At 32.5% G+C, this 27,698-nt stretch overlaps 1 protein-coding gene across 1 annotated transcript in view; it reads left to right on the forward strand.

The window, feature by feature from the left end:
- LOC129222841 (U4/U6 small nuclear ribonucleoprotein Prp3-like) overlaps positions 1–27,698 on the forward strand; it is a 149,089-nt gene that overhangs the window by 57,084 nt on the left and 64,307 nt on the right. Inside the window, exons 4-6 of the mRNA XM_054857392.1 lie at positions 7,049–7,147; positions 10,220–10,270; positions 11,440–11,624. Coding sequence (XP_054713367.1) covers positions 7,049–7,147; positions 10,220–10,270; positions 11,440–11,624 — 335 coding nt within the window. The remainder of the gene's footprint in view (positions 1–7,048; positions 7,148–10,219; positions 10,271–11,439; positions 11,625–27,698) is intronic.

Here is a 27,698-nt window from a genome sequence, read left to right on the forward strand (position 1 = left end):
TCATATTTGAAATTGAATTCCCTGCAATTTGGTTCAAAAAATATTTTCCTGGCGCAATTGATTGGGGGTCTGTGATGAATTAAACACAAAAAGGGGCTACAAATCATATAAAACATTTAATTAAAAAAAAAACTAATTAGAAATTTAAGGATTTCAGGTTCAAGGTGCATGCCCATGGGGTACATTCGATTTTTGTGCCAAGTTTTAGAGCTGTAGGTGCTATGGGGGCGTCTGGCCATCAGGTACAAACAAACACTCATTGTTATATATATAGATAAAGTTATAAGGCCTCGCTGTCACACCCGTCACAAAAAAAAAAAAAAAAAAAAAAAAAAGATGCTTAAGTTACCATAGCAAATGCATTCTTCCACGGAACAACATGAAACTTTCCAAAGTTCTAATGTTTACAGGTCTGAATAGGAGTACAGTGCCCGACGCTGATTAAATTCAAAATCGTTCTGATGACATTTGATTTTATAAAGCGGCTGATTTTATTAACACCTGCATACCTACACTCACTTGAAAATTGAAATCTTTTTGAAGTTTAAATATTCTGAATACAAAACAAATTACTTCAGTTTTTTTTTTTTTAAATGTTACAAAATACAGTTGACATTTTAAATAAACATGATGTACACTTTTTTATTTACACAAATTACTTAATCTAACAATAATACACCAATATTTGAACAATTGGAGAGTAATGATTCAATATCATTTGTAGCACTTTTCTGACATGTATTGAAGAGGGCAAATTTGGCACTTAGATTTCCTCATCTTCTGAGATCGATTCCTTCACTTCTATTGCTTCTTAATCAATGTTTTATGTATTATGAACAAAAGCTTGATTTTATAAACCGGCGACAGTGATTTTATTAAAGGATGGTTTTAACATGTTTTGATATTGCAATGATTCTGTTCTTCCAGATTTGATTTTAAAAAGGGGCTGATTTTATAATCCAGTGATTTTATTGATATGATCATATATTTATTCTCTGGGAAAATTTATGTGAGAGGTGTGATAAACATTTGTGATGAGTTGGACAAAATCATTGGGACAGGTGTGGAAGCATTTAAAATAGCTTTTTAAAACTTTCTAAATGAAATAGAAGATTAAACCATTTTATTTCTTTCAAATTAACATTGTAATTTTAAAAAAATTATCTGAAAATTTTATTACATGACAGATTTGAATTATTTATATTTCAATAATTTTTTGGTTATTACGTAAGTTACTTTTATTCAATTCTTGAAACATTTCAAAGGAGTAAAATAGCTATAAAGGAAGTAAATAATCAGTTGCACATTTTTATAACTACTCAGTTTGTGAAAATGCCTCAAATTTTTTTCATCAGATAAAAAGTTATTTTGGAGACACTGGAATTATACAACAAGAAAACTTTGCCCAAAATTATGGCCACAAGTTCTCAGGATGCAATCTAAAGTCTCACATTTACAAGTTGTGCATGGTTAACCCGTTCGTACCCAGCGTCACGCGAACGCTACGGAACAATTCCTCTCTTATCAGCCCAGCGGCACGTATCCGCTACGCGCTCTGATCGACGCTGACGTCCCAGCGTCACATATATGCTTTCTCGAAATGGAACGATTGAATTGAATATTTAAACGATAATAGATGGCGCTAAATGGCTATAACTTTGATCATATTCGAGTCACATGGTATTTGACCTTCATGTACACGCTTTAGTTTCTTATTTGGAACTCTGAATGGGATAGATTTTTTTTATGTAAACAACAGTGAATCACTGCTCTTCGCATACGATTTATGAGGTCTCAATTGCTCTTGTTTATATCTTTGCTTCTCTTTTTTTGTTACGAGTAATTGAAAGAGATATACATCTAGCTGAATAAATTATGGGGGAGGGGAGGAAGGTTAAAATATTTTGCGTATGTGTTCCAGACTTTTGGGATTCCCCGTTCGATGAGAGTACAGGAATGATTTCAAGCGGCACTGAAGTTTATGATTATTTTTGAATCCTTTCTGATATTGTTCTTCTTTATTTATTCTTTTTTATTTGGAGACTGGAACATTGCAATAAAAATGGTTAGCGAAGTGAGTGAAAGGGAATGTTTTCGAGAGAATTATGAAGCAATTTTGAGACTTGTTGCGTGGGAATTTAACTAGTTTAAATTCGTTGACCTAAGTTGTTTTAATTAAAATTACATAAGGAACATATTTTTTTGCTACATTTCTTTTCTTTGATTGCACATTCACGATGTCTAACTCGAACTTTCTTTTTGTGCACAAATTATTGAACTTTGTGCACATAGTTAAAGTTTTAGTATTCTACTTCTTTCACTCCCTTCTAATAATGTAATAGTCTTTATATTAATAATTAGTAATCAGTAGTACATTGTTTAAGCAAATTTAAAATATCAAGTCATTATTTTGAAATGCTGATTTTATATGAATATTTTTGTTCAGTTAGGCTTAACTGCTGTAAATGCTCGGGCCGATGGCGGCGTTCCATTTCGGAACGTTCGGTCCCGTAGCTGCGCTTCGTTTTCCATGCGCTGGTCCTCAAGGGGTTAAAAGATAATACAATTTGCTTCCTTATGGAAATAAGTTACTGCATCAGAACAAATATGCTCCATGGGACATTTTAAAATGGTAGCATAATTGATCTGAAAACAGAATTGTCTTAACCATGCAAAGTGACAAAATGTTCTGATTGCTGTAGAGCTCATTTAAAAATGATGTATAAAAATCAAATTAGTGCTTTTTTTCCAGGGACGGGATTTTTACTGACATGAGATTAGAATTTTTTAACCATTTTGTATAGAACGCGACAGTAGTCATATTTGTGGGGGGCTAAATGCAGTCAACATTGTCAAATTGAGCTAAGTCTTTTCATTTATTTAATGGTGCAGTGAAGAGGAATTGATCTGTATACTAAAGCAAACACTGAAGTCTGTGTGAATATTGTCAGCAAGTTAGAATTAATGACGAAATGAAGTTTAGAGAAGTGACAACTTTTGGGAAAGCAGCTCTAGCTCTGATAATGTTTAAGCTGAACAAGAATTAATGAAGAAATGAAGTTCAGAGAAGTGACAACTTTTGGGAAACAGCTCCATCTCTTATAATGTTTAAGCTTAATAAGAATTAATGAAGAAATGAAGTTCAGAGAAGTGACAACTTTTGGGAAACAGCTCTAGCTCTGATAATGTTTAAGCTGAACAAGAATTAATGAAGAAATGAAGTTCAGAGAAGTGACAACTTTTGGGAAACAGCTCTAGCTCTGATAATGTTTAAGCTAAACCGAGTGCAAAGTTTACATTATAAAATATAGTTATCACTACAACTCAAATGCTATATTTTACTCCCAGTCAGATTATATTAAAACCTGATGTAGCTTTTATTTTTTTTTCACTAACCACCTAAGGCAATGTAGTACTACAAAGCACTATATCATTAGTATTATGTTACTGTTTTACATATTAACTTTAAAACGAAAAAATAAGTAGAGATATGTATGCTAATGGATGACCTTGTTGATTTTTCTTCGTAAAAGGTGATATTTAAAAAAAGAAATTGTTCGTAATTACCAAAAAAAAGCTACACTAGACTTAATTTCGTTAGCGAACATTAAAGGAGTGCTAAACTAAATGTATGCCCAGTACTAGCTTTTTTTCTTATGAAATGTAATTTATATTCCCTATTGTCAAGTTTGTCATCTGTACTGATCACTATTCATTTAGAAATTGCTCATCCAAGTAGCGGATTTGCACAGTGTCACACCCGTCACAATACAAAAAAAAAAAATCTGTGTTGTAAAAATATTTAAATTCATCATAAATATCATGTATTAAGTTTCATTTGAATTTCTTTTAATAGAAAAAAAAGGGCATAATACTGGTCAGTACAAGTCAGTATTTTTTATCATGGTCAGTATTTGTCAGTTTTTTCAAAATTTAGTCAGTAATGTCAGTATTTTTTTGCAAAATTGCCAAAAAATTTATTTTAAGAAAAGTATTGACATTTTTGTGTTTCATATTTACCTTATGAACTTTATAAAATTCCAAAAAAGTGAGACAACATTGCCAATACTGCAACGTAATTTTACCAACCTGGTAAAGTTTGCATTATTTGCTAAGAATAATTTGTTAGCTTCTTTTAAGTCTACTTTCTACAAATATTTTTAAGAATGAACAAATATATGCTTCATCTGTTGTAAAAAATTCTTAAAAAGAAATAATTGTCAAGTAAATAACTAAGGTAATGGATACTGCAAAATAAAATTTTTGGAAGTAAGGTATTGAGATAGGGAAATGTGTGTATGTTGATCTATCTGATCACCCTCCCTCCCCTCCCATCCCACCATTGATAAAAGCATTTGTTGTCCAAAAAATGTTTGAGAGTGTTCTTTCCCTAAATTTGTGAGTGTTCTTTCCCTAAGTTTGAGAGCTTTCTTTCCCTAAGTTTGAGAGCTTTCTTTCCCTAAGTTTGAGATACGTTTGAAATAATTAAAAGGCCATCAATTTCATACACCCCCTTACTTTTCTGACCTAGCTCTGGCCCTGCACATATACTTCTAGGGCAAGTTACATAAAAAGCATTCATAGTTAATATTTGTCTTGGGCACATTAAGCAACTTGAAATTTTGTTATAACACAAATGTACTTCTTTCTGAAAATTGTATAAATTTCGTGTTTTCATGATTACAGGGAACATTATAACAGTTTTTTTTTAATTTTTTTTTTTTTGGCGTTTGGGAGGGTGAGGGAGTAGAGTGACACCACAAGTTACGGCCCCAGATGACAACCATGCTAGGTATGCCACTGTGTAAAATGAAGATAATTTCAGAGCAATAATATATACATGGAGAATACATTTATATAAAATTTCTAGATGAGAAAAAAAATTGTTATGTTTTTAAATTGTTATCTTTATTTGCTGCCTTTAACTTTCAACATAAGTTCTTTCAGTATAAGTGAACTTAGTTTCTGTACATGCAAAAATATTTGCTGGTTAGTAATTAAAGCAATCTTCTAAATGTTCTGGGTTTTACCAAAATATTTTTAAACTAAAAATTAGCAGGGGGTAATGTACAATTTACAGATTTTTTTTTTTCACTTTGTATTTCCTGAGATCAGAATTTTCCTTAAAGCTGTGTTTTCAAAGAAAAATAATTGGAGTGAAACACTGCTCTTAAACACTTAATAATATTGCTCGTTTGGAAAAAGAGTGAAACAATGCAAAATTTTTATTTATTTTTTCGCTTAAAGAGCTTCAAATGAAGTAATCTTCTTTGGAAAATATAATGGCAGATTTTTTTTTTTGTTCTGATCAGGGGTTGGCAAGGTTTTGGACACTACGTTAAAACCACGGTAAAAACCCTGGGTTTTACCATTCTGTCCAGAACCCTTGTGTCCAAAACTACATTTTTAGCGAAATTGTATTTTGTGAGACCACATCAAAAACAGTAACATGTATCAAAATAACAAATTACATTGAACATTTATTCAGTATGAACATTCAACTTATTTATGCAGCTGATTTTAATCTAGTTTTATATACAGGTTGTTTAAACACTTGGACAAATTGTTAAAAGGTGTTAGAGGACAGGATGAGAAGCAAGAACCATTAGGAAAATATGGTCACAGACACAAATTTATTACACAAAGACAAACAAAGCATTTTAGGTCTTAAGAAATTTCGAAAGGGATGGATGAAATTTGCAGCTGTGATACAATCACAAAGCACTCTCTGCTGTAATAACAAGACTTTTGAAGTCATTATCCCGTCACAAGATTTTCAAAATTTCTTTAAAAAAATTGAAAAGTCCTGCATCTTTGCTCCAACTCAATTATTCAAGCAAATGCATAGTTAAACATGATTAAAATACTTTATTAGTATTTGTTAACTGATTTTAGTGCTCAAAATGTTGGTTTAACCAGTAAAAATAGTGTCTGAATGTCACACCCGTCAGAATGGAATCGCCCCATACAAAATAGCAACTCTCTTTGGCAATGTCAACCATGTTGTTTGGCTTGGATAGAAACAAAATGGGGGCAAGCAGACAGTAAATGCAAATACTTTTACTCTCCCCCCCCCCCCCGAGAAAATCCCAAAAAGCACCATAGTGACAAACCTACTAGCAAACTGTTTGTTTACTTTCAGTCTATCCTTTCTTTGAATAGAGTGTTGCTTACTATGACTTACCAATCCCTAGTAACTGCAAGCAGTTCCATTGGGAATGCTTCACAATCTGGATCGTCACTCCTTTTCACTGCATACTTACTGCATCAGTATAGTCAAGCAGGTGAGGATCAAATAGACCAAATAGAATCAATAGACCAGATCTCATATAAACCTTATATTCTCATTTGGTTTTTGCCAGAATGAAGCGATAATTCCCAAAATGTTCTTTATAGAGCCAAAAAGAAAAAACTAGAAAAATATTTTTAACATAGGACATCTACTTTTGATTCCAAATTATTGTATTGAATAAATGCAAAAATATTATACTAGAAATTTATAACAGGACTATTCCAGGATCATTTTAATCGATTGAAAGCTGAAACATTTGATTTCAAACTTTGCTTGAAATTTTAAACATTGATAATGAAGTTCAGCCTGACATCTCCTTGTGAAAACATTTACGATTTCATTGGCTGTTGTGATGCCATCATTAATTTTTTATATTATAGTATGATGTAAAAAAGTATTTACTTTTTACTTAGCATATGCAATTCGTGACACTATTCTAACATTTATCATAAAGAGGCTTTGTTTACAGAAGAGTATATTACATTTCTCTCACATATTAAAGCATCATAGGCGTAATCTATTTTTATTTTGGTCCTATCATCGATATTTTATATTTTTTCTTCGTGTTTGCAACCTATTTTACTTAAAAAACAGAAAGAAGAATCGAAAATCTAAGCATAGGTGAAAATGTAATGTCTTGTTTAATACACATTTGCTTAAAATGATATTGGCGCTGGATTATTATTAATATATTTTTTTGAAGTGATATTAGTTGACTGGATAATTTAGTTTAATACTATACTCATATTTTTGTAGGATGATAACGGAACTGAGAGCAAAAAGTTGAAAGTTGAAGAGCATCCAAATCTTCCATTGGCAGGCCAGCCTAGCCCAGGACAGTTAACAACAATGCAGGTAACTATTTGTTAACTTTTTGTGAAAAATATATTTATCAACTGGATACCCGATATTAAAATTTCATCCCTATGAAAGAATCAAGCAAATAAATTAAAAGTAAAGGAATTATGAAGCAGAGTAGACCCCACAAATTGTCTAGATTAAAGTATGGTATCTCATTGTGGCTCAAGTCAAACCTTTTGTTTAACTAAACTTGAATTCCATTATCCAGTTTTTACAGTTATGTTTAAAAACTCTTTTTGAAATGGTTTTCGACATACACAAAACATTTCGACATGTCAAAAACCTAAATTTATGCAGAACCTGTCAAAAATGTGTGTTGACAACAAGATTACCTTAACAAATGATTCTTAGTTTTATAAATTTGTATTTCATATGAAGGAAAATTTTTGCCTATTTTAAATATTTAAACTATTGTACACTAAAAAGTCCCAAACTTAATTTGGATTCTACAAAAAGCTTATGAAAGGATAATGAAATAGATAAATAAAAGAGCTACTATTATTGCAAAATAAAAAGTATTATAAATAGCAGTATATATATATATTTTTTTAAAGGAGAAAAACAAACTTTATTCCTTTAACATTTACATATCATATTTAGTCTCGTTCTAAATGTTTTTTCACTTGAATCATGCAATGAAAAAATACGAATTTTCAAGCTTTTTGTACTCAAAGTTCATTTTAAAGTTAAGAATGGAACAGTCTAAAATGAGAGAAGATCCTCTCAATGCTGAACTACGTGAGCTATATTTTCTGAAGCCTATCCACCATATTCTTGCTAAGATATCCTAACTGAGATTTAACTTAGTAAATTCAGCATCAAAAAGTTATTAGAAAGTAAAATGAATTTGCATGTATTTCAGCAAATATTAACCAGGGATGTGAGAACTGCTCCAATCGCCGATCCTGCGCCAAACTGCTCCAAAAGACCGTCAGATGGACTTTTTTGTGCCAAAATCGGACAAACTTGTGCCATAACTGCAATTTTGCATTTAACGTTGCAGTTCCTTTAGCATATTTGGCAGTTTTGGCAGAATATCATCAAGTTTATGCATTTAGAGCTTGTTTTTACGATTTTTTGGCTTTGTTCCAATTTTTTGGCGCATTTCAAAATCCGATTGCATCTTTTGAAAAACTCGATTGTTTAAGTTTTTTATTTGATTCTGTTCCTTTAACTAGAAAAATTTTTCACTGATCATTATTTTCAACCTTTGCTATCTTTTGTTTTATTACATGAGGACTTGTAAATTCATCTTCTTGCCTCCCCCACTTGATGTTAGTCCAGTTGCATCCAAATTGATTTAAGCGAATGCCATCTGTAAAAATTAATATTGTTCACCAGTTTTTAATCTCGAGTTTCTTAAGATTTTAGGACAAAAAATAGATCCCTAGTTTTGGTTGGAGACACTTAAGATAGCAAAAATCTGGGAATTCTAATGCTCTAGTAATGAATATGCAGACATTTCAAGTTTCTCAGATTCATGCATTTTTTTTCCATATTCTTAGTCTGTTTTTAAATTTCTATTTATTTATTTTTCTTTTTTCACATTTTTCATATTTTTTTTCAAGTGTGTTTAAAAAATCCTTTTCTGTAACATTTCTCAAAATCATTTTTTTTCCATTGTAATTTCATTATTGATTTTGTGATTAAATGTCAAACAGTTAAAAATAAAAGGTTTAATGTTGCCTTTGCTTGATCTTCAGATTTGTTAATCAAGTAGTTCAGTATATAAACATATATGCCAAGGAAAAAAAAAAGTCAAATGTAAGTGAATAACTTAAACATATCAAAAAAAGAAAGAAACACAAAATTACTAACAACTCTTTAAAACTCACTTTTAACTTTGTTGAGGTTAAGTTTTTAAATTCAACCATTCTTTTGTGCTATTCTTAACAGCCTTTTTGAATATGTTACATAAAAGCAAACAAATTTTAGAAATAGGTATCAAAGCACTCAAACTTAAATTTGCACTAAAGCAAAGTAAATGTGTGCACTAAATTTAAATCAAAAGAAGTGTAAGAAAAATGTAGGACAGGACTTGTCTTTTGTGAAAAATATTAGACAGAAAAAAAAAATGTAATTAACAGAGCTTCAATTTGTAGTTGTAGTTAAGGCATTTTTGCATCCTTAATCTCCTTTTTTATTATATGATGTCACACGTGATTCTGTGTGTGAAATATACATAGTTGCTCTAAATTGATGCAAAATTTTAATTTTTGCTGCTGTAAGCTGCTCCAAATTTGCAATTTTACTGCTCCAGGCTGCTCCAAATTTGCAATTTTACTGCTCCAGACTGCTGAAAATTCATAGTTTTGCTGCTCCAAGTTGCTCTAAACTCACCATTTTCCTGCTCCCAAGATTGCTCCAAAAGCGAGTTTTGGTCGGCACATCCCTGTGTTGCCTCATATATGAACTGAGAATATTCATATCACTTTACAGAAAAGTAAATTATAAAACAAACAAAAGTAGTATCCAAAATGTTTAACTTATAATTAATCATTGAGTGCTGATCAACTCAGGTTTACTTTTATTCCAAAAAAAAAAAAAAAAAAAAAAGAAGGAAAGAAAAAGAACACTTACATAAATCCTGACATAGGATTTTTTTGTAGAATGATAAAATCACTTACAAGTAATTGTTTTCTGTATAACAAATTTTAAACAGAACTTCTTTTAAAACTGGGTTTAACACTTTTAATACCTGTTACTATTTTTGCAACACAAAAAATTAATTTATAGGAAAATTTTAATTTTTTTTTACAGTTAAACATATAAATTTATTTTTTAATTAACTTGATTGATATGTGTAAATATTTTTCAGCACCAAGCAATTAACAATAATGTCAGTGTTTGACAGTTTTCGACTAGTTTTTTATGTCTTGTAAAAAACTCTCTATTTTGGTTTATTGTTACCCATGTATAAAAAGTTTTACTTTTTTTTTTCCAAACAGTATAAGCTATATGACTAAGGTTTTTATAAATATTTTTTTTTGTAATTATCATTATGTTTTAATTTCTTAAATTGTTTAACATTTGTGTTCGCTAAAAGTAATTAAAAATGCATTTCAGATTCAAGAAATGATGGCCAATGCTCAACGAATGATTGAAGAAAGAAAAAAAGTAAGATTAACCCTTTTGTTTCTATAGTTCATTAAATTTATCTAGTTGAACCTTTTTGTCAGGTTTTCAGTTAGTTTAATTATTAATCATTTAAGCTTTTCCACCACTATCATTCTTATTTTTGTGCAATTCCTTATTTAATTCAAGCTAACTTTCAATCAGACAAGAGTGTCTTTTTGCAAACAGTTTCATTTCTAAACATTGAAAAGTGTAATAACATTCCGCTAAAATTATGAGCTTCTTTTTTCCAAGCATGGAAAAAAGCATTCAATAAATAAAAAAAAAAAAAAAAAAAAAAAAAAAAAAAAAAAAAAAAACCTATAAGCAGCAATGAATTTTCAAATATTTTTTACAACTTGTACAGTGTCAGGAAATGTGATTTCCCCTTTTTTGCTGATGGAAATTACTTCATTTGAACGTCGATTGGGAAAACATTTTCAATTTTAAATTGGCCAAGTGCTTTTTCATATCAAAAATATGTACATTTATGGTTCTTGCATTTCTAAAAAAAAAAAAAAATGCATGAAAAGTTTTTAAATTTTTTTCTTGAATGAGAGTAAGATCTCTTTCGGTGCCTTTTCCTTTATTTCCGATTGGATAGTAGAATACTAATATATAGTTCATTCATTTCTTTGTTTTTTTTTTTTTTTGAATTTTAACTTAGACAAAGAAAGTAAAGCACTATAATTTTTACTTGCTGAAAAAAGATTGTATTTTGGAATTTTCATTATTGGTGCAAGAAATATTGAATTTTGCATACTGAAAAAATACTTTCCTTTAACTGAAAAAAAAAATATTTCAGCTAAAAGTTTTTTTCTTTTCTTTTTTATCCTAAATGAATTGGTTTTTAGTTTTGTTAAAACAATAGTTTTGTCACCTGTAAAGTTATAAAGTTTATTCTTTGTTTTATTTTGTTGGAAAATATCTTAATTAGATGACTTAAAATTATTTGCATACTTTAATATTCCTAAAATATTAATTGATAGAAAATCACAGTACAAAATGTTGTTTACTGTAGGGAGATAGTTTAGCAAAATCTTAGTACATTTTATGTGTGTTAAAGCTCATTTATAAATTCATAATGAAATAATGTATTGATGGTGCATAATGTGCATAAATATCACTTAAATGAAGTAGATTCATACAATTGTTTTTTTCTATTTTTTTAGCAAATGAGGTTGTCTGGACCTTTAAATCAAACACAAATATCTTCAAGTGCTGTTGTTACCGGAGCACCAACTGTAAATACTGGTGATTCTTTGCCATCTTTATCAGAGAATAAAGCTCGAATCGCTCAGTTAACTGCAATGATTCAGGCACGATTGAGCTCAAAGCCAACTTTACTAACTAATTGGTAAGTTTTCTAATTTTCAGCTTATTATATATTTTTTATTCAAACATTGACTAAAATGCATGTTTGTCTCATTTGTATCTCTATGCCTGGTGCGAATCCAGGGTGGGATGGTGGGGGGGGGGGGGAGTCATGGATGTTATGACCTTATCTTTAACTTGACTAAAGATAGCATCCAACTGTGTTTTTGGTGCATCACCTTCAAGAAAATTACCTAAGGTGAATCCAGCCTTCCTGTTTGTTACCAAATATTATGCTTATGATCTCCCTTCAGTTGGTTTTTGGGCTCATAATTCTCAATAATTTAAAGTAATGCATATGTGTGTTTTGCTTGATCGAAGATAAAACTTAAAAATAAAAAAAAGCTACCTTTGATTAATTTGCAAATTATATTATGATTAAATTGATTGTTAAATTAATTTATGATGCATCAAAACTTTTCTATGATTAAAAAAAAAGTAAGATTTTCGTTTTTTTTAAGTATGGCGGTGAAAGTAGCCTTCCTATTTATACAGACAGCGTCGTCTTTCTAGTTTTAATTAAATGTTTGTAATTTTATAATTAAATTTAATAGATTATTAACTTACGAAAAATTACTTAACCACTTAATTGTTATTCTTCACTTTCTATTTGTAAAATCTCATACAGTCAAGTCCCAACTTATGCGAGGGATGCATTCCAAGACTCCTCGCGTAAGTTGAAATTTCGCGTTGTGGAAAAATATATGCATAGAATTTTTTTTAGATGCACACTAAATTCTTTTAGACTCTTATAAACACTCCTTAAACTGTTTTAAAGCATTTTTCAATTATACACTACAGTTTCTTACATAAAGAACTGAACTTTTACTGTATTTGAAAAAAAAAATAAAAAAAGTTTTATTCAACATGAAATACATGCACAAAATAAATGATCAATGGGAGGGAAAGACACAAAATAAAACAACACGGTACGCACAGTATGAAGTAAATAATAAAATGCTGCACAATAATAGTACTATATAGTAGACACAGCAACATATTTATGAATTAAAAAATGAAGAAGAGGATCATTTATGCTCTATTATCAGAACATTATTCTTACAGGGTTCGTACCCTCTGGGAAAACCTGGAATTGGCAAGGAAAATGACATAGTCAAAAATGTCGGGGATTTTTCAAATGTGCCCCCAAACATTTTTTTTCCCAATTTTTCCCCAGGGAATTTTGTTCTATGAGATTTAATCTTCATTTTTATCAATGTTTCTCAAAAAAATAGCAAAACTTTTTAGGCGAGATGACGCTGGCAATAAAAAAAAGTAGCTATCCAAAAAAAACTTCCGCAGCCGCCATTTTTGGCTCTCGATTGTTCCAAAGAAAAAAATTCCTCGGGTGAACAGGAATTATGCACAAACTCAACAGGGAAGAAGACAATTTACTGCTTCAAAAGCACAATCTGAAGATGGGAGGGTCGATTGGGGAAAAGCATGTTTTTGATTGGTAAGTCATTTATTTCAGTTAGCTACGTGTGAAACATAGTCGCCATATTTGGTCATTCAGAAGATGGAAGTAGACACGATCCAAAAATGCCTGTTTTCAAAAACAAAGCAGAATTGGATGTGTTCTTTAATTGCAAACTAATAAAAATAACACAAAATGGTCTGCAATTTTTTTTCATTATTATTTTATATTATTTTCTTGAGAAATGAAAAATTTTGTTCTCTTAAAACTTAATCTTATCCTCATTGGCTTGGACGCAAATGTGATGAAAACTTTTCAACTGAATTGTAGTTTTATGAAGATTTATTAATTTTTAATTGCCTTCATGCGACAAATTCAAAAAATTATTTCTTATTTTTGGGCGTAGCCGCCATGTTTGGTCATTCCCAAGTTCGAAGTACACTAGATTTTTTAAGTGCCTAAGTTTCCGAAAACGGCATTGGATGTTAATTGCAATGCAAGCTATTGGAAACAACACAAAATGTGCCTTTTTTTCTGGATAATACGTAATTATTTTCTGGAAAAATGCAAAATTTAATCTTCAGAACATTTTGTTGTTTTACTTGGTTTAGATGCTCATGTGCAAAAAAAAAAAAACCCCGACTATTTTGTTTTAATTGTAGTTTTTTAAGGATTATTAATTATTTGTAACTACTTTTATGCTACAAATTCAGAAATCTACTTATTATCTTAAATTTTTCACTAAGTCGCCATATTTGGTCGTTTGCACGATTTAAGTGGACGTAAACTTCCAAAAACAGAATTAGATGTTTATATCAGTGTAAACTATTGAAAGTAACATAAAATGTGCAAAAGTTATGAATTTTTGAAAATTAACTATTACTTTCTGGAAAAGAAAAATTGAAATTTTAATGTAAACAAAAGGAAAAAAAATGAGTATTGGCATCGGCCTATGATCGCCGGATGTTGATTTTTGTCATTATACATCATATGGTATGCTGATCCATGCAACAAGTTAATCATATTTATACTGAAATTTAACTTTGCATTTTGCTCAATATGTTTTGTGTTATATACTAATAAGAAAATAAAAAGAAGTATTGTAAACCAAATGTGGATTCTAAAGGATTGTTGTGTGACTACAGCAAAACACTATAATATTACGCATGACAGGTGACATCAAAGAAACGCTAAAATAAGTTGAAAGTACTCTGTTTCAACAAGTAGTAAACGAATTAAAACGATTTTGAACAAAATGTTAAAAAAAACTTAAAATTTTGAAAGAGTTAAAAAAAATCCAAGGTTTTTTTTTAAATCTAAGGGGAGAAGTTTTAGTTCTTCTGCACTTTAAAAATTTTAAATAGTTTTAAAATATTGCTATTTAAACTTAAATTTTGAATGAAGCGAGTAACCTGGAATTTTCTAGAAAACAACATGGAAAACCTGGAAAAGTCAGGGAATTTTTTTACCACAAGTGTATGAACCCTGTCTTATCTAATACATTTTTTAATACGGTTGCATCGCCTTTTCTTTCATAATTTTTCAATTCGTGGCAACAGGCCCTCTTTCCGATGTCTTTAATCCACAATACAAAAGCAGCTTCCATTTTTATATACAGTAGACCCTCGTTTTACGAGGGGTTACGTTCCACGGAAATGCTGCGCTAATTGAAACCGCGTAAATTGAGACCTAATACTAGTGTTAAAATAGGGGTTTGGTTCCGTTGATAACAAAATACTTCATTCTAGTGATGACTAAATGTATAATAAGTTTAATGCGTACTTATATAGACTTTTATGCACAACATGCATAAAGAAAACATAAATTAATTTCGTGTTCTGTTTATAAAGAGGAGCTGTCGATGATAGTTTTTTGGCAGTCATTAAGAATTTTTCTCTGTAACTCTTTTTAGAGCATTAATACATCCATGATCACTTGCATCATTTCCATGATACAATCGTCCTTCACTAACAAATCAGAAAGATCATTCCTATTGTCTAGGAATGGCTCAAAATTTTCAATGTGAATGTTTTTGGTTGTGCGTCACCAACGTTGGTATCCTCGTTGGTTTTGGCCTCCTTTGTCACTCCTAAAAGCTCTTCTTCCAGTGACTTCTGAACTGTGTGAGTTTAATAACTTTATTTCTGGAAAGAGCTCGGGAACCAATCGCATAAAATGTTTCCAATGGCCCAAGCTCGATTATTAACCCGCCAAAATGCAGTTGATTACACGTAATCTGCAATCTTAAGGAGTTTGGATTTTGAAAGAGGGGAAAATTTCAGGGTTCGTACGCTCCGGGAATTCCGGGAAAACCGGGAATTGTCAGGGAAAATGACACTGTCAAAAATGTCAGGGAAAAGTCAGGGAGTTTTCAAATTTTGTCCTCCAAAAATTTTTTTTCCATTTTTTCCCCAAGGAATTAAGTACCATGAGATCTAGTCTTTGTTTTTATTGTGATTTCACGAAAAAAATTGTACATTTGTATCTAAACCGACGCTGGCACTTAAAAACTGCAATCGAAAAATGAACGTTTTTTTTTTCACAACGAAAAATGCGCCAAAAGAGCAAAAATTTTCTTACATGGAGTCAGTGAGGGGAACGCATTTCTTTCTACTGCCTAAAGTTTTAGATGAGTTGCCACAACATCCTGTTCGTTTCAGGGTTCGTACGCTCCGGGAAAACCTGAAATTATGAGGGAAAATGACATAGTCAAAAATGTCAGGGAATTTTCCAAATGTGTCCCCAAAATTTTTCTTTTCCCAATTTTTTCCCAGGGAATTTTGTTTTATGAGATCTAATCTTCATTTTTATCGATGTATTTAAAAAAAATTGTAAAAATTTTAAAGCAATGAAAAAAGTGACGACCCAAAAAATCTTCAGCAGCCGCCATTTTTGGCTCTCAGTAGTTCCCAAGGAAAAAAAAATCAGGTGAACAGGAATTATGCACAAACTCAACAGGAGAGAAGACAATTTACTGCTTCGGAAGCACAACCTGTAGATGGGAGGGTTAATCGGGGAAAATCGGTATTTTTTTTGATCGGAAAATCATTTCAGCTACGTGTGAAACGTAGTCGCCATCTTTGGTCATTCACAAGATGGAAGTAGATACGATCCTAAAATGCCTAAGTTTCTAAAACCAAAGCAGAATTGGATGGTTTCTTTAATTGAAAACTGATGAAAATAACAAACTAGTGAAGTGCCCTTCTCAGTTAAAATTATTACCACGTAATGATAATTCTCTAGTATTATATTTTCATCCATATTTTTAATGTCTTTTAATTCTTAAATTTAATTATTTTATTTCTATTTAACACAAACTGCCGAATGGCAACACGTAATTAATAAAAAGTGAAAAAAGACGCACGAGATCGTGTTCCACGAATTTTGATCTTGAGAAAATAAAAATGACGACTTCTTGAAGTATATGTGATGTAAATAAAGTTTTGTCCATTTTTATAAAATAATGGAGTCAAATTCTTATACAAAATTAGGGTGTTGTTATAAACCTTCACAACACTCTCAGTGGTGACCCACGTTTTGGACAAGAAAAAAAGGAAAAGAAAAAGAAGACGGACAATGCTTTATTCTATGGTATGCTCTTCACTTAAAGTCATTCACTTGAAGGGAAATGCTCTGGCCTAAATTTTATTTTCGTGTAAAGATAAATTTTATCTTTGACTAATTTTTCTTTGTTTTAATTTAATTGCATTTGGTTATTTTACTTGTAAATTCTCAGTTAAATTTTAAAATGTCGGTAGAAAGTTTAGATAATGTTGAATTTACCAATAATACTGTACAAAGTGACTCAGTTTTGAGAGTTGCAACCAGATTACCTCCACTATGGAAAAGTAATATAACAGTTTGGTTTATTCAAGTGGAGGCTAGTTTCAATGTTTCACGTATAACAAATGATGAGACGAAGTATAACTACTTGTTATCCGCCATTGACGCAGATACACTTAGCGCTGTTACGGATTTAATTATAGCTCCTCCAGAGGGAAATAAATATCAAGCTTTAAAAGATAGATTAGTTAAAGAGTTTTCCGATTCGCAATCAAGCCAAATACGGAAACTTTTGTGTGAACTTACATTAGGTGATAAAAAACCATCTGTTTTACTTCGGCAAATGAAAGAACTTTCACGAAATTCAATTACTGACGAATTTTTAAAAACCATTTGGTTAGAGCGTTTGCCAACACATGTTCAAGCCATTTTATCAGCATCAACTTCAGAGTTGACTGAACTGTCCATTTTAGCTGATAAAATTCATGAAATAAAAATGGAGCCATCAGTTTGCAAAATTTCAGAAACACTAAAACATAGTGAACAAACGACGCAAATATCAAATTTGCAAAATCAAATTGAGCATTTAACCATGCGAGTTTCTGAATTAACTAAAATGGTATCAAAACGTTCATTTTCAAGAGGTCGTAGTAATCATAGATATAGGTCCCAATCAGGGGCGGCATTTCAGCATTTCGTTTGGGGGGTCGAGTTTCTTGAACATGAATTTCCACAGTACGGTATAAAATAAATATTGGTTAACAGGAAGGAATAATAAAACGGTTTTAATGTTAAGAATAATCGGGCTTGTTAAGAACAATTAAAGTTTTTGCGACCAAAGCTTCAAATTTATTTTGTAACAAGTTATCTCACAAAATATCTCGGTACCAGTTTTTATTTTTCAGTAAAGTTTTAGTCTGTTATTCTTTGGGTCAGGATTAACAGAAAATCTTGTAACTATATTTACTCAAAATCCAGTGTTTTGCTTTTTTTCCAGTACAGCTAAAGATGAAGGTCTTGCTTGCCACATTTCGCTTCGAATTAATTCTCTAACCTCCTGAGACACAAAAGTCATCTTTAAAATGACTGATCAGATTGAAATAGACTAAAAACAATGGAAGCAAGAAAGTTATGTTAAAAAACACACTTCCTTCAGATTTCTCTTTGGAATAACCAAGAAAGCTTTTTAAATTGGGCTAGTATTTATTTTGAGTCATTAAAAGGTAAAGTCGTAATTCACAAAAGAATTACTTTTCCTTCATGCTGTAAATTTTTCTTGTAAGTGCAGTGGCGCATCGAGGGGGGGGGGAGTGAACCCCCCCCCCCACACAGCCATTGGTTTTAACATAAACGCAAATTCTAATGCAGTAGTTTATGCATATGAAAGGGCTGTTTTGATCAAAAAATCCCCTTCCAAACGTATTTTTCATCAAAAAACCCCCCCTCCAGAAGGTATTTTTGATCAAAAAACCCCCTCCAAAAGGAATTTCTGGCTGCGGTAGTGTATAAGTGTAATATTTTCTTTTTCGTTTCTTATAACCAACTTACATAATATTGAACTTAAGACCAAAGAGAAATGTATGTCATCAAATACTGCCTCCATTTCTCGAGAAACTGAATTGATTATTTTGTTCAAAATATTAAATATTTTCACTAAACTTCATGTAAGTTTTGTCACCTCTTCTACATTGGCATACAGTAAAAACTGTTATAAAAAGTTCTGTCTCAAAGTTCCACACTTGGTTCAAGCATTAGTGCGAAAATTACAAAGAATTTCAATTGTGAATTCAATAATTGAGATTGAAAATTTTATGATAGAGTGTAGCATTGTTCAAAAAACGCTCCGCAGGAAATGAAGTAAACAAAAATTCAAACCAAGTCATACATATCAAAATAACATTAGATTTTCTATTATCGAGATGGTCGCTTTCCAGTTATTCTTCCAGGGAGATTTTATAGGTTCAACTCTTGAATACCATTTGTGTCACTGAGAGATTGTCAAGTCAAGAGCCTGAAGATATATTTGTTGATGTGAAAGCATCTTTTGATGTGGGAAGTTTTTCAAAAAGAGCATATTTTTACAAAAAAGTTTCTATGAAAGCATATAATATATCAAGTTGCTAAAATGTGTTTCAAGTACAGGGAAACAATGAACACTTACTAGCTAAACATTAAGTTATAATATGAGCATTAAATTTATGCAAATTGACTTGGAGTTTACATGTAAAAATTGTGCAGTCTCGACACTGTACAGGCATCTCATACAAAATGCACCATGATAGCATAGATTACACAATTTTTAAATATTTAATCCATATGAAGAGATTACTTCTTTAGTTAAGGCAAACCATTATTCTCCATCAGTTTTTTTCTGTTCTGAAAATGCAGGCAAATGATTTTCTAAGTTATCTAATTTGAATTTACCCTTTTTTTTTATTATTCTTAGTGAAAATTTTGGGGGTGCGACCGCCCCCTCTTGACCCCCCTATTTGCCGCCCCTGGTCCCAATCTAGGAGTAGACGAGTTCCAACACCCTCAGATAATCAAAATACATCTGAGTTTTGTTTTTATCATGAAAAATTCGGCGATAAAGCATTTAAATGTCGCCAACCATGCAGTTATGATGCAGTTCAAAAAAACTTGCCATAGCTGCTATGTCTAATAACGATATTTACCCTGACATAGCAGCACATAAACAGTGTAGATTACACATAATGGATAAAAGTACGGGATTAAATTTTTTGGTTGATAGTGGTAGTGATATTTCTTGCATTCCTGCCCATTTTTCATTCAAAGCAAAAACTCCCATCACTTACGTGTATGCTGCGAACGATTCAAAAATAGCTGTGTACGACCACAAGGTGTTAAATATCAACATGGGATTGCGTAGAATATATCAGTGGCCATTTGTGGTAGCAAATGTTTCTTGCCCAATTCTAGGAGCAGATTTTTTACAAAATTTTTCACTACTAGTAGATTTAAAGAAGTCGAGATTAATTGATTCAGTCACTGGTTTGACAACGAAGGGAGAGTTAACTAAAACTCAATATAGTGGAATTAAATTAGTCTCGGATAATATGGTGTACAAAGAATTATTTAAAGATTTTCCCGAGTTATTGAATCCTATCCCAAATTTCAAAAAACCAGTCAGTCACGATACTGTCCATTATATAGAAACAAAAGGACCGCCTTTATTTTCTAAGCCCCGACGTTTACATCCAAAGGTATTAATCGAAGTTAAAAAAGAATTTCAATACCTTATGGATCAAGGAATATGCCGTCCTTCAAAATCTCCTTGGGCTTCTCCTATTCACGTGGTACCAAAAGCGGATGGATCTTACCGTATTTGTGGTGATTATCGAAGGTTAAATTCGGTCACTGTGCCTGACCGTTACCCTGTGCCACACATACACGATGTAACGAACATTTTACACGGCAAGAAAATTTTCTCTAAACTCGATATTGTTAGGGCATATTTTCACATTCCAGTTTTCAAAGATGATATTCAAAAAACTGCAGTTACCACACCGTTTGGTAGTTTTGAGTTCTTATATTTAAATTTCGGTTTAAAATGTGCAGCAAATACGTTCCAAAGATTTATTAACGAGGCACTTTCAAATGTAGACTTCGCTGTTGCTTATTTAGACGACATACTAATTTTTTCCGAAAATGAAACGGAACACTTAGAACACATGAAAATTGTATTAGGTAGGCTTGCCAAATATGGTTTAAATGTGAATATTTCCAAAAGTGTTTTTGCTCAAACGGAAGTATCATTTTTAGGACATGATATTTCTTTTGAAGGAATTAAACCTTTAAAATCAAAAGTTGAAACCATTCAAAATTATCCTAAGCCAAAAACAATATCAGAGCTTCGACGATTCATTGGATTAATAAATTATTTTAGAAGATTTGTTAAACATGCAGCAAGACTGCTTGCCCCTTTAACAGATCAAATAAGAGGATGTAAAAAGAATGATAGCACTCCTATTGAATGGTCTCCAATTTTGAATGACGCATTTGAGAAAGCTAAACAAAGTTTGATTGGCGCTGCATTGGTCTTTCCCTCGCAGGATGGGCAGTTAGCATTACACACTGATGCTAGTGATTTCTCCATTGGTTCAACCTTAAGTCTGCAGACTGAAGAAGGGTTGAAACCAATAGCATTTTTTTCAAAAAAACTGAATACTGCTCAGTTAAAATACTCGGTTTTTGATAGGGAATTATTAGCCATTTATGAATCAGTAAAATATTTTCGACATTTCATCGAGGCGAAAGAATGTATAATATACACTGATCACAAACCAATAAAATTTGCTTTTCAAAAGAAACGAGATACCTACACAAATAGGCAAAGTAGATGGTTATCCTTTATCTCTGAGTTTACAACTGACATTGAATATTTGCAAGGTAGCTCAAATGAAGCAGCCGATGCCCTTTCTCGAATAAGTACAATTAAATTTCCTACTTCGCTAGATTACGCTAAGTTAGGTGTTGAACAAAAATCTGACTTAGAACTTAAATCTGCTTTAGAAAATAAGGAATCTAATTTAGTATTAAAATTACTTACTATGCCTGATTCAAAAACTGAAATATTTTGTGATATTTCTACAGGAAAAGCACGACCTTTTCTAATAAAAAGTTTTCGTAAACAGGTTTTTTTAAACCTACATAATTTAACACACCCAGGTATAAAAGGTTCGACTAAGCTTATTAAGCAGAGATTTGTTTGGCCTTCAATGGCTACGGATATCAAAGTATGGGTTAAAGAGTGTTTAAACTGCCAAAGATCAAAGGTTTTCAGGCACACTAAAACTGAAGAAGGAAAATTTGATATTAACACATCTAGGTTTGCCCATATACACATTGATCTAATAGGACCACTACCAGAATCTGAAGGAAAGAATTACTGCTTAACGGTAATTGATAGGGCAACGCGATGGCCAGAAGCATATCCTATTTGTGATATGACAGCACCAACTGTCGCTAAGACGTTGATGTCTGAATGGATTTCAAGATTTGGTTGTCCAGAAAAAATTACATCAGATCAAGGTCGTCAATTTGAGTCTGAGCTATTTCGACAATTAACTCGATTCATTGGTGCCGAAAAGATAAGAACTTCACCATACCATCCTCAATCAAATGGTCTTATTGAGAACTGGCATCGACCATTAAAATGTGCTTTAAAAGCTCGACGAAATGAAAAATGGACCGAAGTTCTTCCCACTATACTCCTAGGATTCCGTGCAGCAATTAAAACGGATCTGAATGTTTCACCAGCCGAACTTGTTTATGGAACTTCACTTCGACTTCCAGGAGATTTTTTCGATGAACATTCGGTTATAAAAAGCCCTGAAACTATGATACAGAAGCTAAGAGATATATTTCACGATTTTGCTCCTTTACCGACAAAATCACATTCTAATATTAAGCCTTTCGTATCACAAGACTTAAAAACTTGCACCCATGTTTTTATCAGAAATGATGGGGTGCGGAAAAGTCTTCAGCCGCCATACAACGGACCTTATGCAGTCATCAAGCGCGGCGCGAAAGTGTTCAAAGTAATTGTTGGCATAAATTAAAGTTAAGTTTAAAATCCAGAAGTTAAGATATTTAAACTAAGCCAACATTAACTGGCCGTGTAATGTCAAGTTGGAGACAAGCAAAAAACGTGTTTCAGAAAAATACATTTATTAAATATGACTAGAATAACATCCCCATAAAATACACCCCCAAAATATCATAACAAAAGTGGTTCCAGAATATAAAGAAAAATGTCACCAAGATGTCGATGCAGTCACTTGCCACTCCGAAGGATCAGGTAGAAAACGCACAAAAGGTCCGCCGAATCACACTTCAGGAATGTCCGGACTGAACAGGCAACATTACACAATACGTAGATCGGTAAACATCACAGGTAGACACGTGGAACGCACATCCCCGACATTTTAATTGGCCGGACACAACACAACAGGTTCTTCACCTGGACTCACTAATTCCAGGACTTGGAAGATTAAACATCACATACCACAAAAACCCCCGCTAGCATCGCGGGGAAAACCCCCACACACGTGAGCCGGACTAGGCTTCACGATCAGAACCAACCACTGGGGATCGTTGAAAGAAGAAAAACGAGAGCGAGATCGCTGCCACTCGCCACAATATATATGTTTTATCAACCAATGAGATTCCATGCCTCGATGACGTCACCTACACTAACTTCTACTTCGACCATCACTCATTTGCATATTCCACTACCGCGAATATTCGTACTCCTCTCCATAGCACGTGCGGTCAACAAGTGGAATTAATTCGAGTCGATCAGGTGACAACTCAACTTTTCTGAATCGACACATCGAGACATGCAATCTCCGATGGTTTCAGTAAACAGTCGCCATTAATTATGGCGTGGGGGAATCGTCGATTGAAGTGTTAGCACCAACTAGTTGACAGGTTCTACTTTTACCAGACTGGGCTTAAAGTAGGTACACTTAACTTTAAATTATTTTCTTTAAATTATCGGCTGTGGACCGAGAATAAAAACTAAATAAAATAAAATAATATTTTATGCTAACAAATTCCCCCCTTCTCGGTTACACAGCACGATACACTTCAAAACGACATGAAAACTGACATATTTCAAACAACAATTAAAAAAAATTTTTAAACACTTTTGAGAAACATTGAAAAATTTACACATTTGAATATTAAACTTTTACATTTTCATAATTACCAAAAATGAGTTTGCACATTTTTTTCAATGTACCCCGAGTCAGAGGCTTGGTAAACGTATCCGCAGGATTTTCTGCGCTTTTCACATATTTTAATTCAAATGTATTTTCCTCTACTAAGTTTCTCAAAAAATGATATCTGACATCAATATGCTTTGTTCTGGAATTTTCTATAGGGGAATTTGAAAATTCTATTGCAGCTATATTGACACAATTAATTACAGACCCGTTAAATTTATATCCAGCTATTTCAAAATGTGATGTTTCTTCTAAAATTCTTTTTAACCACACCACCTCTTTTGCTGCTTCTGTCAAAGATATATACTCAGCTTCCATGGTGGACAATGAAACACACTTTTGTTTAAATGTTCGCCAGATAATAGGTACTTTGTCAATGTAAATAATAATTCCCCCCATCGAAATCCTATCGTCCCTATTTGCAGCATAGTCTGAGTCAGAAAAACCATTGATTTTAATTTCATTTATTGCAGATAGACTTAATTTATAATAATTTGTATATTTTAAATAACCTAAAAGTCTTAATAAACACTGCCAATGTCTTTTACCCGGATTTGCTTGAAATTGAGATAATAAATTAACTGTATATGCAATATCCGGTCTAGTTTTCCCTGCTATATAGGACAAACATCCCAATAAATTGCGATAAGGTACTTTCTCCATTTCTTTTATTTCTTGGTCCGTTTTTGGACAATCACCTAAAGACAAAATTGTACCTTTCGCTATTGGGAGGGTCGAGTATGGGTATTGATACTTTTCAAAATTTTCACAAACTGTCTTAATATAAGAATTTTGGTGTATAAAAATTCCCCCATTTATTTCTTCAAATTCTACCCCCAATAATTTTTTAGTTCTCCCTAATTCTTTAATATCGTAATGTTTTGATAAATCCTGAATTGTTTCCTGAATTATGATTTCATTTTTTCCAAAAATTATTATATTATCTACATACATCAATAAAAACACATTTCTGTTTCTTGTATAGACACAGTTACTACATTTAAATTTCAAAAAATTTAGACCTTGGAGAACCCTATCAATTTCCAGGTACCAATTTCTCCCCGATTGATGGAGACCATATAGCGATTTCTTTAGACGGCATACCCAGTCTTCTTTTCCCGGGATTACAAAACCCTGTGGTTGTCGCATATAGATTTCTTCATGCAAATCAGCATAAAGATATGCGTTTTTTACGTCTAATTGAAAATGGCTCCAACCCAGGAATATCACCAGAATTGAGAAAAACATTCTTATCAGGGAGAAATTGATAACTGGGGAGAAAACCTGAGAATACGATTCACCTGCCACCTGCCTGTTTCCCATCGCAACCAATCTGCTTTTAAATCTGGCAATTTCCCCTTTAGCATTCCTCTTCAAGTCATAGACCCACTTATTACCAAGTACTGGTTTACCAACTGGCTGGGGAACTAACTGCCACACCCCCCTTTCTTGAATCACTTTCATTTCTTCTGACATGGCTTCTTGCCAATGTTTTACTTCTGAGGTTTTCAAGCATTGATTATAGTTTTGTGGAATTAGCACTTCTGACAAATTTGCCTCTGGCTCGGGTTCCATTTGTTCCTTAGGAGAATTAAAAATATCAAACAAAGGATTATAAGGTACATTTTTACTTTTGAAATCAAATAGTTCAGGATTGTAAACAATGTTATTCTTCTTACAATATTTTTCTACATCATTGGGTGACCTTAACCTGGTTTTATTTCCCTTTTCATAGTAATAAATATCAGTACGGTCCCCTTTCTTTCTTTTTACTGCATCCCTCACCCATTCAATTTCCTCACAAGGGGTGGGAGCCTTTCTTTCATCTATCTCTTTATCTAAGAGAACTTCACTAATAGGTTTAATAAAAGAATAATCATCATCATTGTCTACATTCCCATTCAAGTTTGATTTCCCCCAAATTAAATTTTCCCTGAAGACCACATTAATAGTTTCAAAAATTTTCTTTAGCTCTGGGTCCCAAATTCTGTACCCTTTTGCTTGGGTTGCGTAGCCCACCATTATGCCTTTCTTACTTCTCGAGTCAAATTTCTTTAGGTTTTGTTTTTGCATGCCTCTGTAGGCAATACATCCAAACCTCCGGAAATGCCTTACTGAAGGCCTGTTTCCCCAGAACAGCTCAAATGGGGTTTTCCCCCTTTCTTTTAGGACTGTTCTATTCCTAACATAATTAAAGCATAAGGCGGCTTCCGCCCAAAATTCTTCCCTTAGTCCAGAGTCTTTCAGCATTGCCCTAACCCCATTCATTAATGTCAAATTGTATCTTTCTACTACCCCGTTCTGTTCGGGAGTATAAGGGTTGGTTCTTTCTATGCTGATGCCTTCTTTAATTAAGTGGGTCTCAAAATTAGAATTTGTGAATTCCCTCCCATTATCAGACCTTATGGCTAAAATTTTCTTGTTGAGGGCTCTCTCTACATGCCTCTGGTATCTAAGGAAATATCCAAAAGCTTCATCTTTTGACTTTAGAAAGTAAATAGTGGACTTCCTTGAGAAATCATCAATTATGGAAAAAATATATCTTTTCCCCCCTAGTGACTCCACCGGAAATGGCCCTGCTAGATCCATGAAAAGAAGCTCAAGTTGTCTTTTAGACCTTATCCCTGGAGTGGGCTTAAATGAACACCTTCTTTTCTTTGCAATAATACAAGGCTCACAATCTGGCCGGTTTCTACTTTTTATATTAAGTCCTTTGACACAGTTCTTCTTTTCAGTTTCCAAGATACTGTCATAATTAATATGGCAAAACCGTTCATGCCACAACTCCAGGTCTAATCCTTTGACCTCGGTTACATTTACATTTCCTGGTGAGTCACTACTTTGATTACTTAAAAATGAAGTGGGTTTTACAAAATACAATTTATCAATTAAAAATGCAGAAAAAAATTTGATACCATCATTATTAAAAATACATATTTTACCAGGATACCACCTTAATGAAAAACCAAGACTGTCTATCCTGGATCCGGAAAGCAAATTTCGTCTAAGTGTTGGAGCATAATAGACCTCATTCAATGTGATGGTTACTAGCTTACCATCTGTTTTAATTTCGAAAACAATTTTCCCTATCCCCTCGACTTGACTATTTACATTGCCCACAGCTACTTCCATTTTTGTATTTTTAACAGGCCTCAATTCACAAAACAAGTCCCTATCTTTACAGAAATGTGCCGTGGCACCTGTATCCAGTAAAAATACTGGTATTTCCTCCTTCAAATTTGTGTTGTTGGCCTGCACTCCTGATATTTTACTGATGGTGCAAAACATTCCAGCCTTAGGGGGATTACTTTGTTTGACAAAATTACGATTACCTTTATTTTGATTAGTTGGTTTTCTGCTCCAACACCGAGCCGAAATATGCCCCTTTTTCCCACATGTGAAGCAAACTCTCGTTTCAAATTTATTTACATTTTCAACTTTCCGCCCAGTCTGGTGTTTATTCTGAACTGGAAAAGCATTAACACTTGAACTACTATTTCCAAAATTTTCATTTCCTAAAAATTTTAATCTCCCCTCTTCTGCTAAAAGTTCATCCAAAACATTTGAAAAGTTAAATTTACTTTCATCCCATCTATAAATATTTTGTACTATTCCCCTAAAATTTTGATCTAAACTACGTATTAGTTGAAATCCCTTTAATTTCTCATCCATTTTATAGCCATTCTCCTCCAACTGTCGGAGCAAACACTTCAATCGAGCCGCGAACATTCCAATAGTTTCTTTTTCATTAATTCTGCTAGAAAAAAACTCCTCCCACAATCCGGCAACACGGGCTAAAGACGGAGGTTCAAAATTCAATTTCAATGACGTCCATACAGCATATGGATCGTCTAAATCATCTATTAGTTGTTTTAACTCATCCTCTATGTTGAGGTAAATAATCGCCACTGCTTGGCCCCTCCGTTTCTTTATTTCTGCCGAAATACCTTCTTCTAATTTTGTTTGGGTTAATTCCCATAAATCTCTTTCTATCAGTACCATTTTCATATTTTTCGACCATGTTGCCCAATTGCAGGAGTTAAGTTTCTTAATGTTTCGATAGTCCCTTTCCATTATTCTGAAAACTTTTGCAAATTTGTCTCCAACC

Source organism: Uloborus diversus, chromosome 5, assembly GCF_026930045.1.
Source record: "Uloborus diversus isolate 005 chromosome 5, Udiv.v.3.1, whole genome shotgun sequence".
Classification (NCBI taxonomy): Eukaryota; Metazoa; Arthropoda; class Arachnida; order Araneae; family Uloboridae; genus Uloborus; species Uloborus diversus.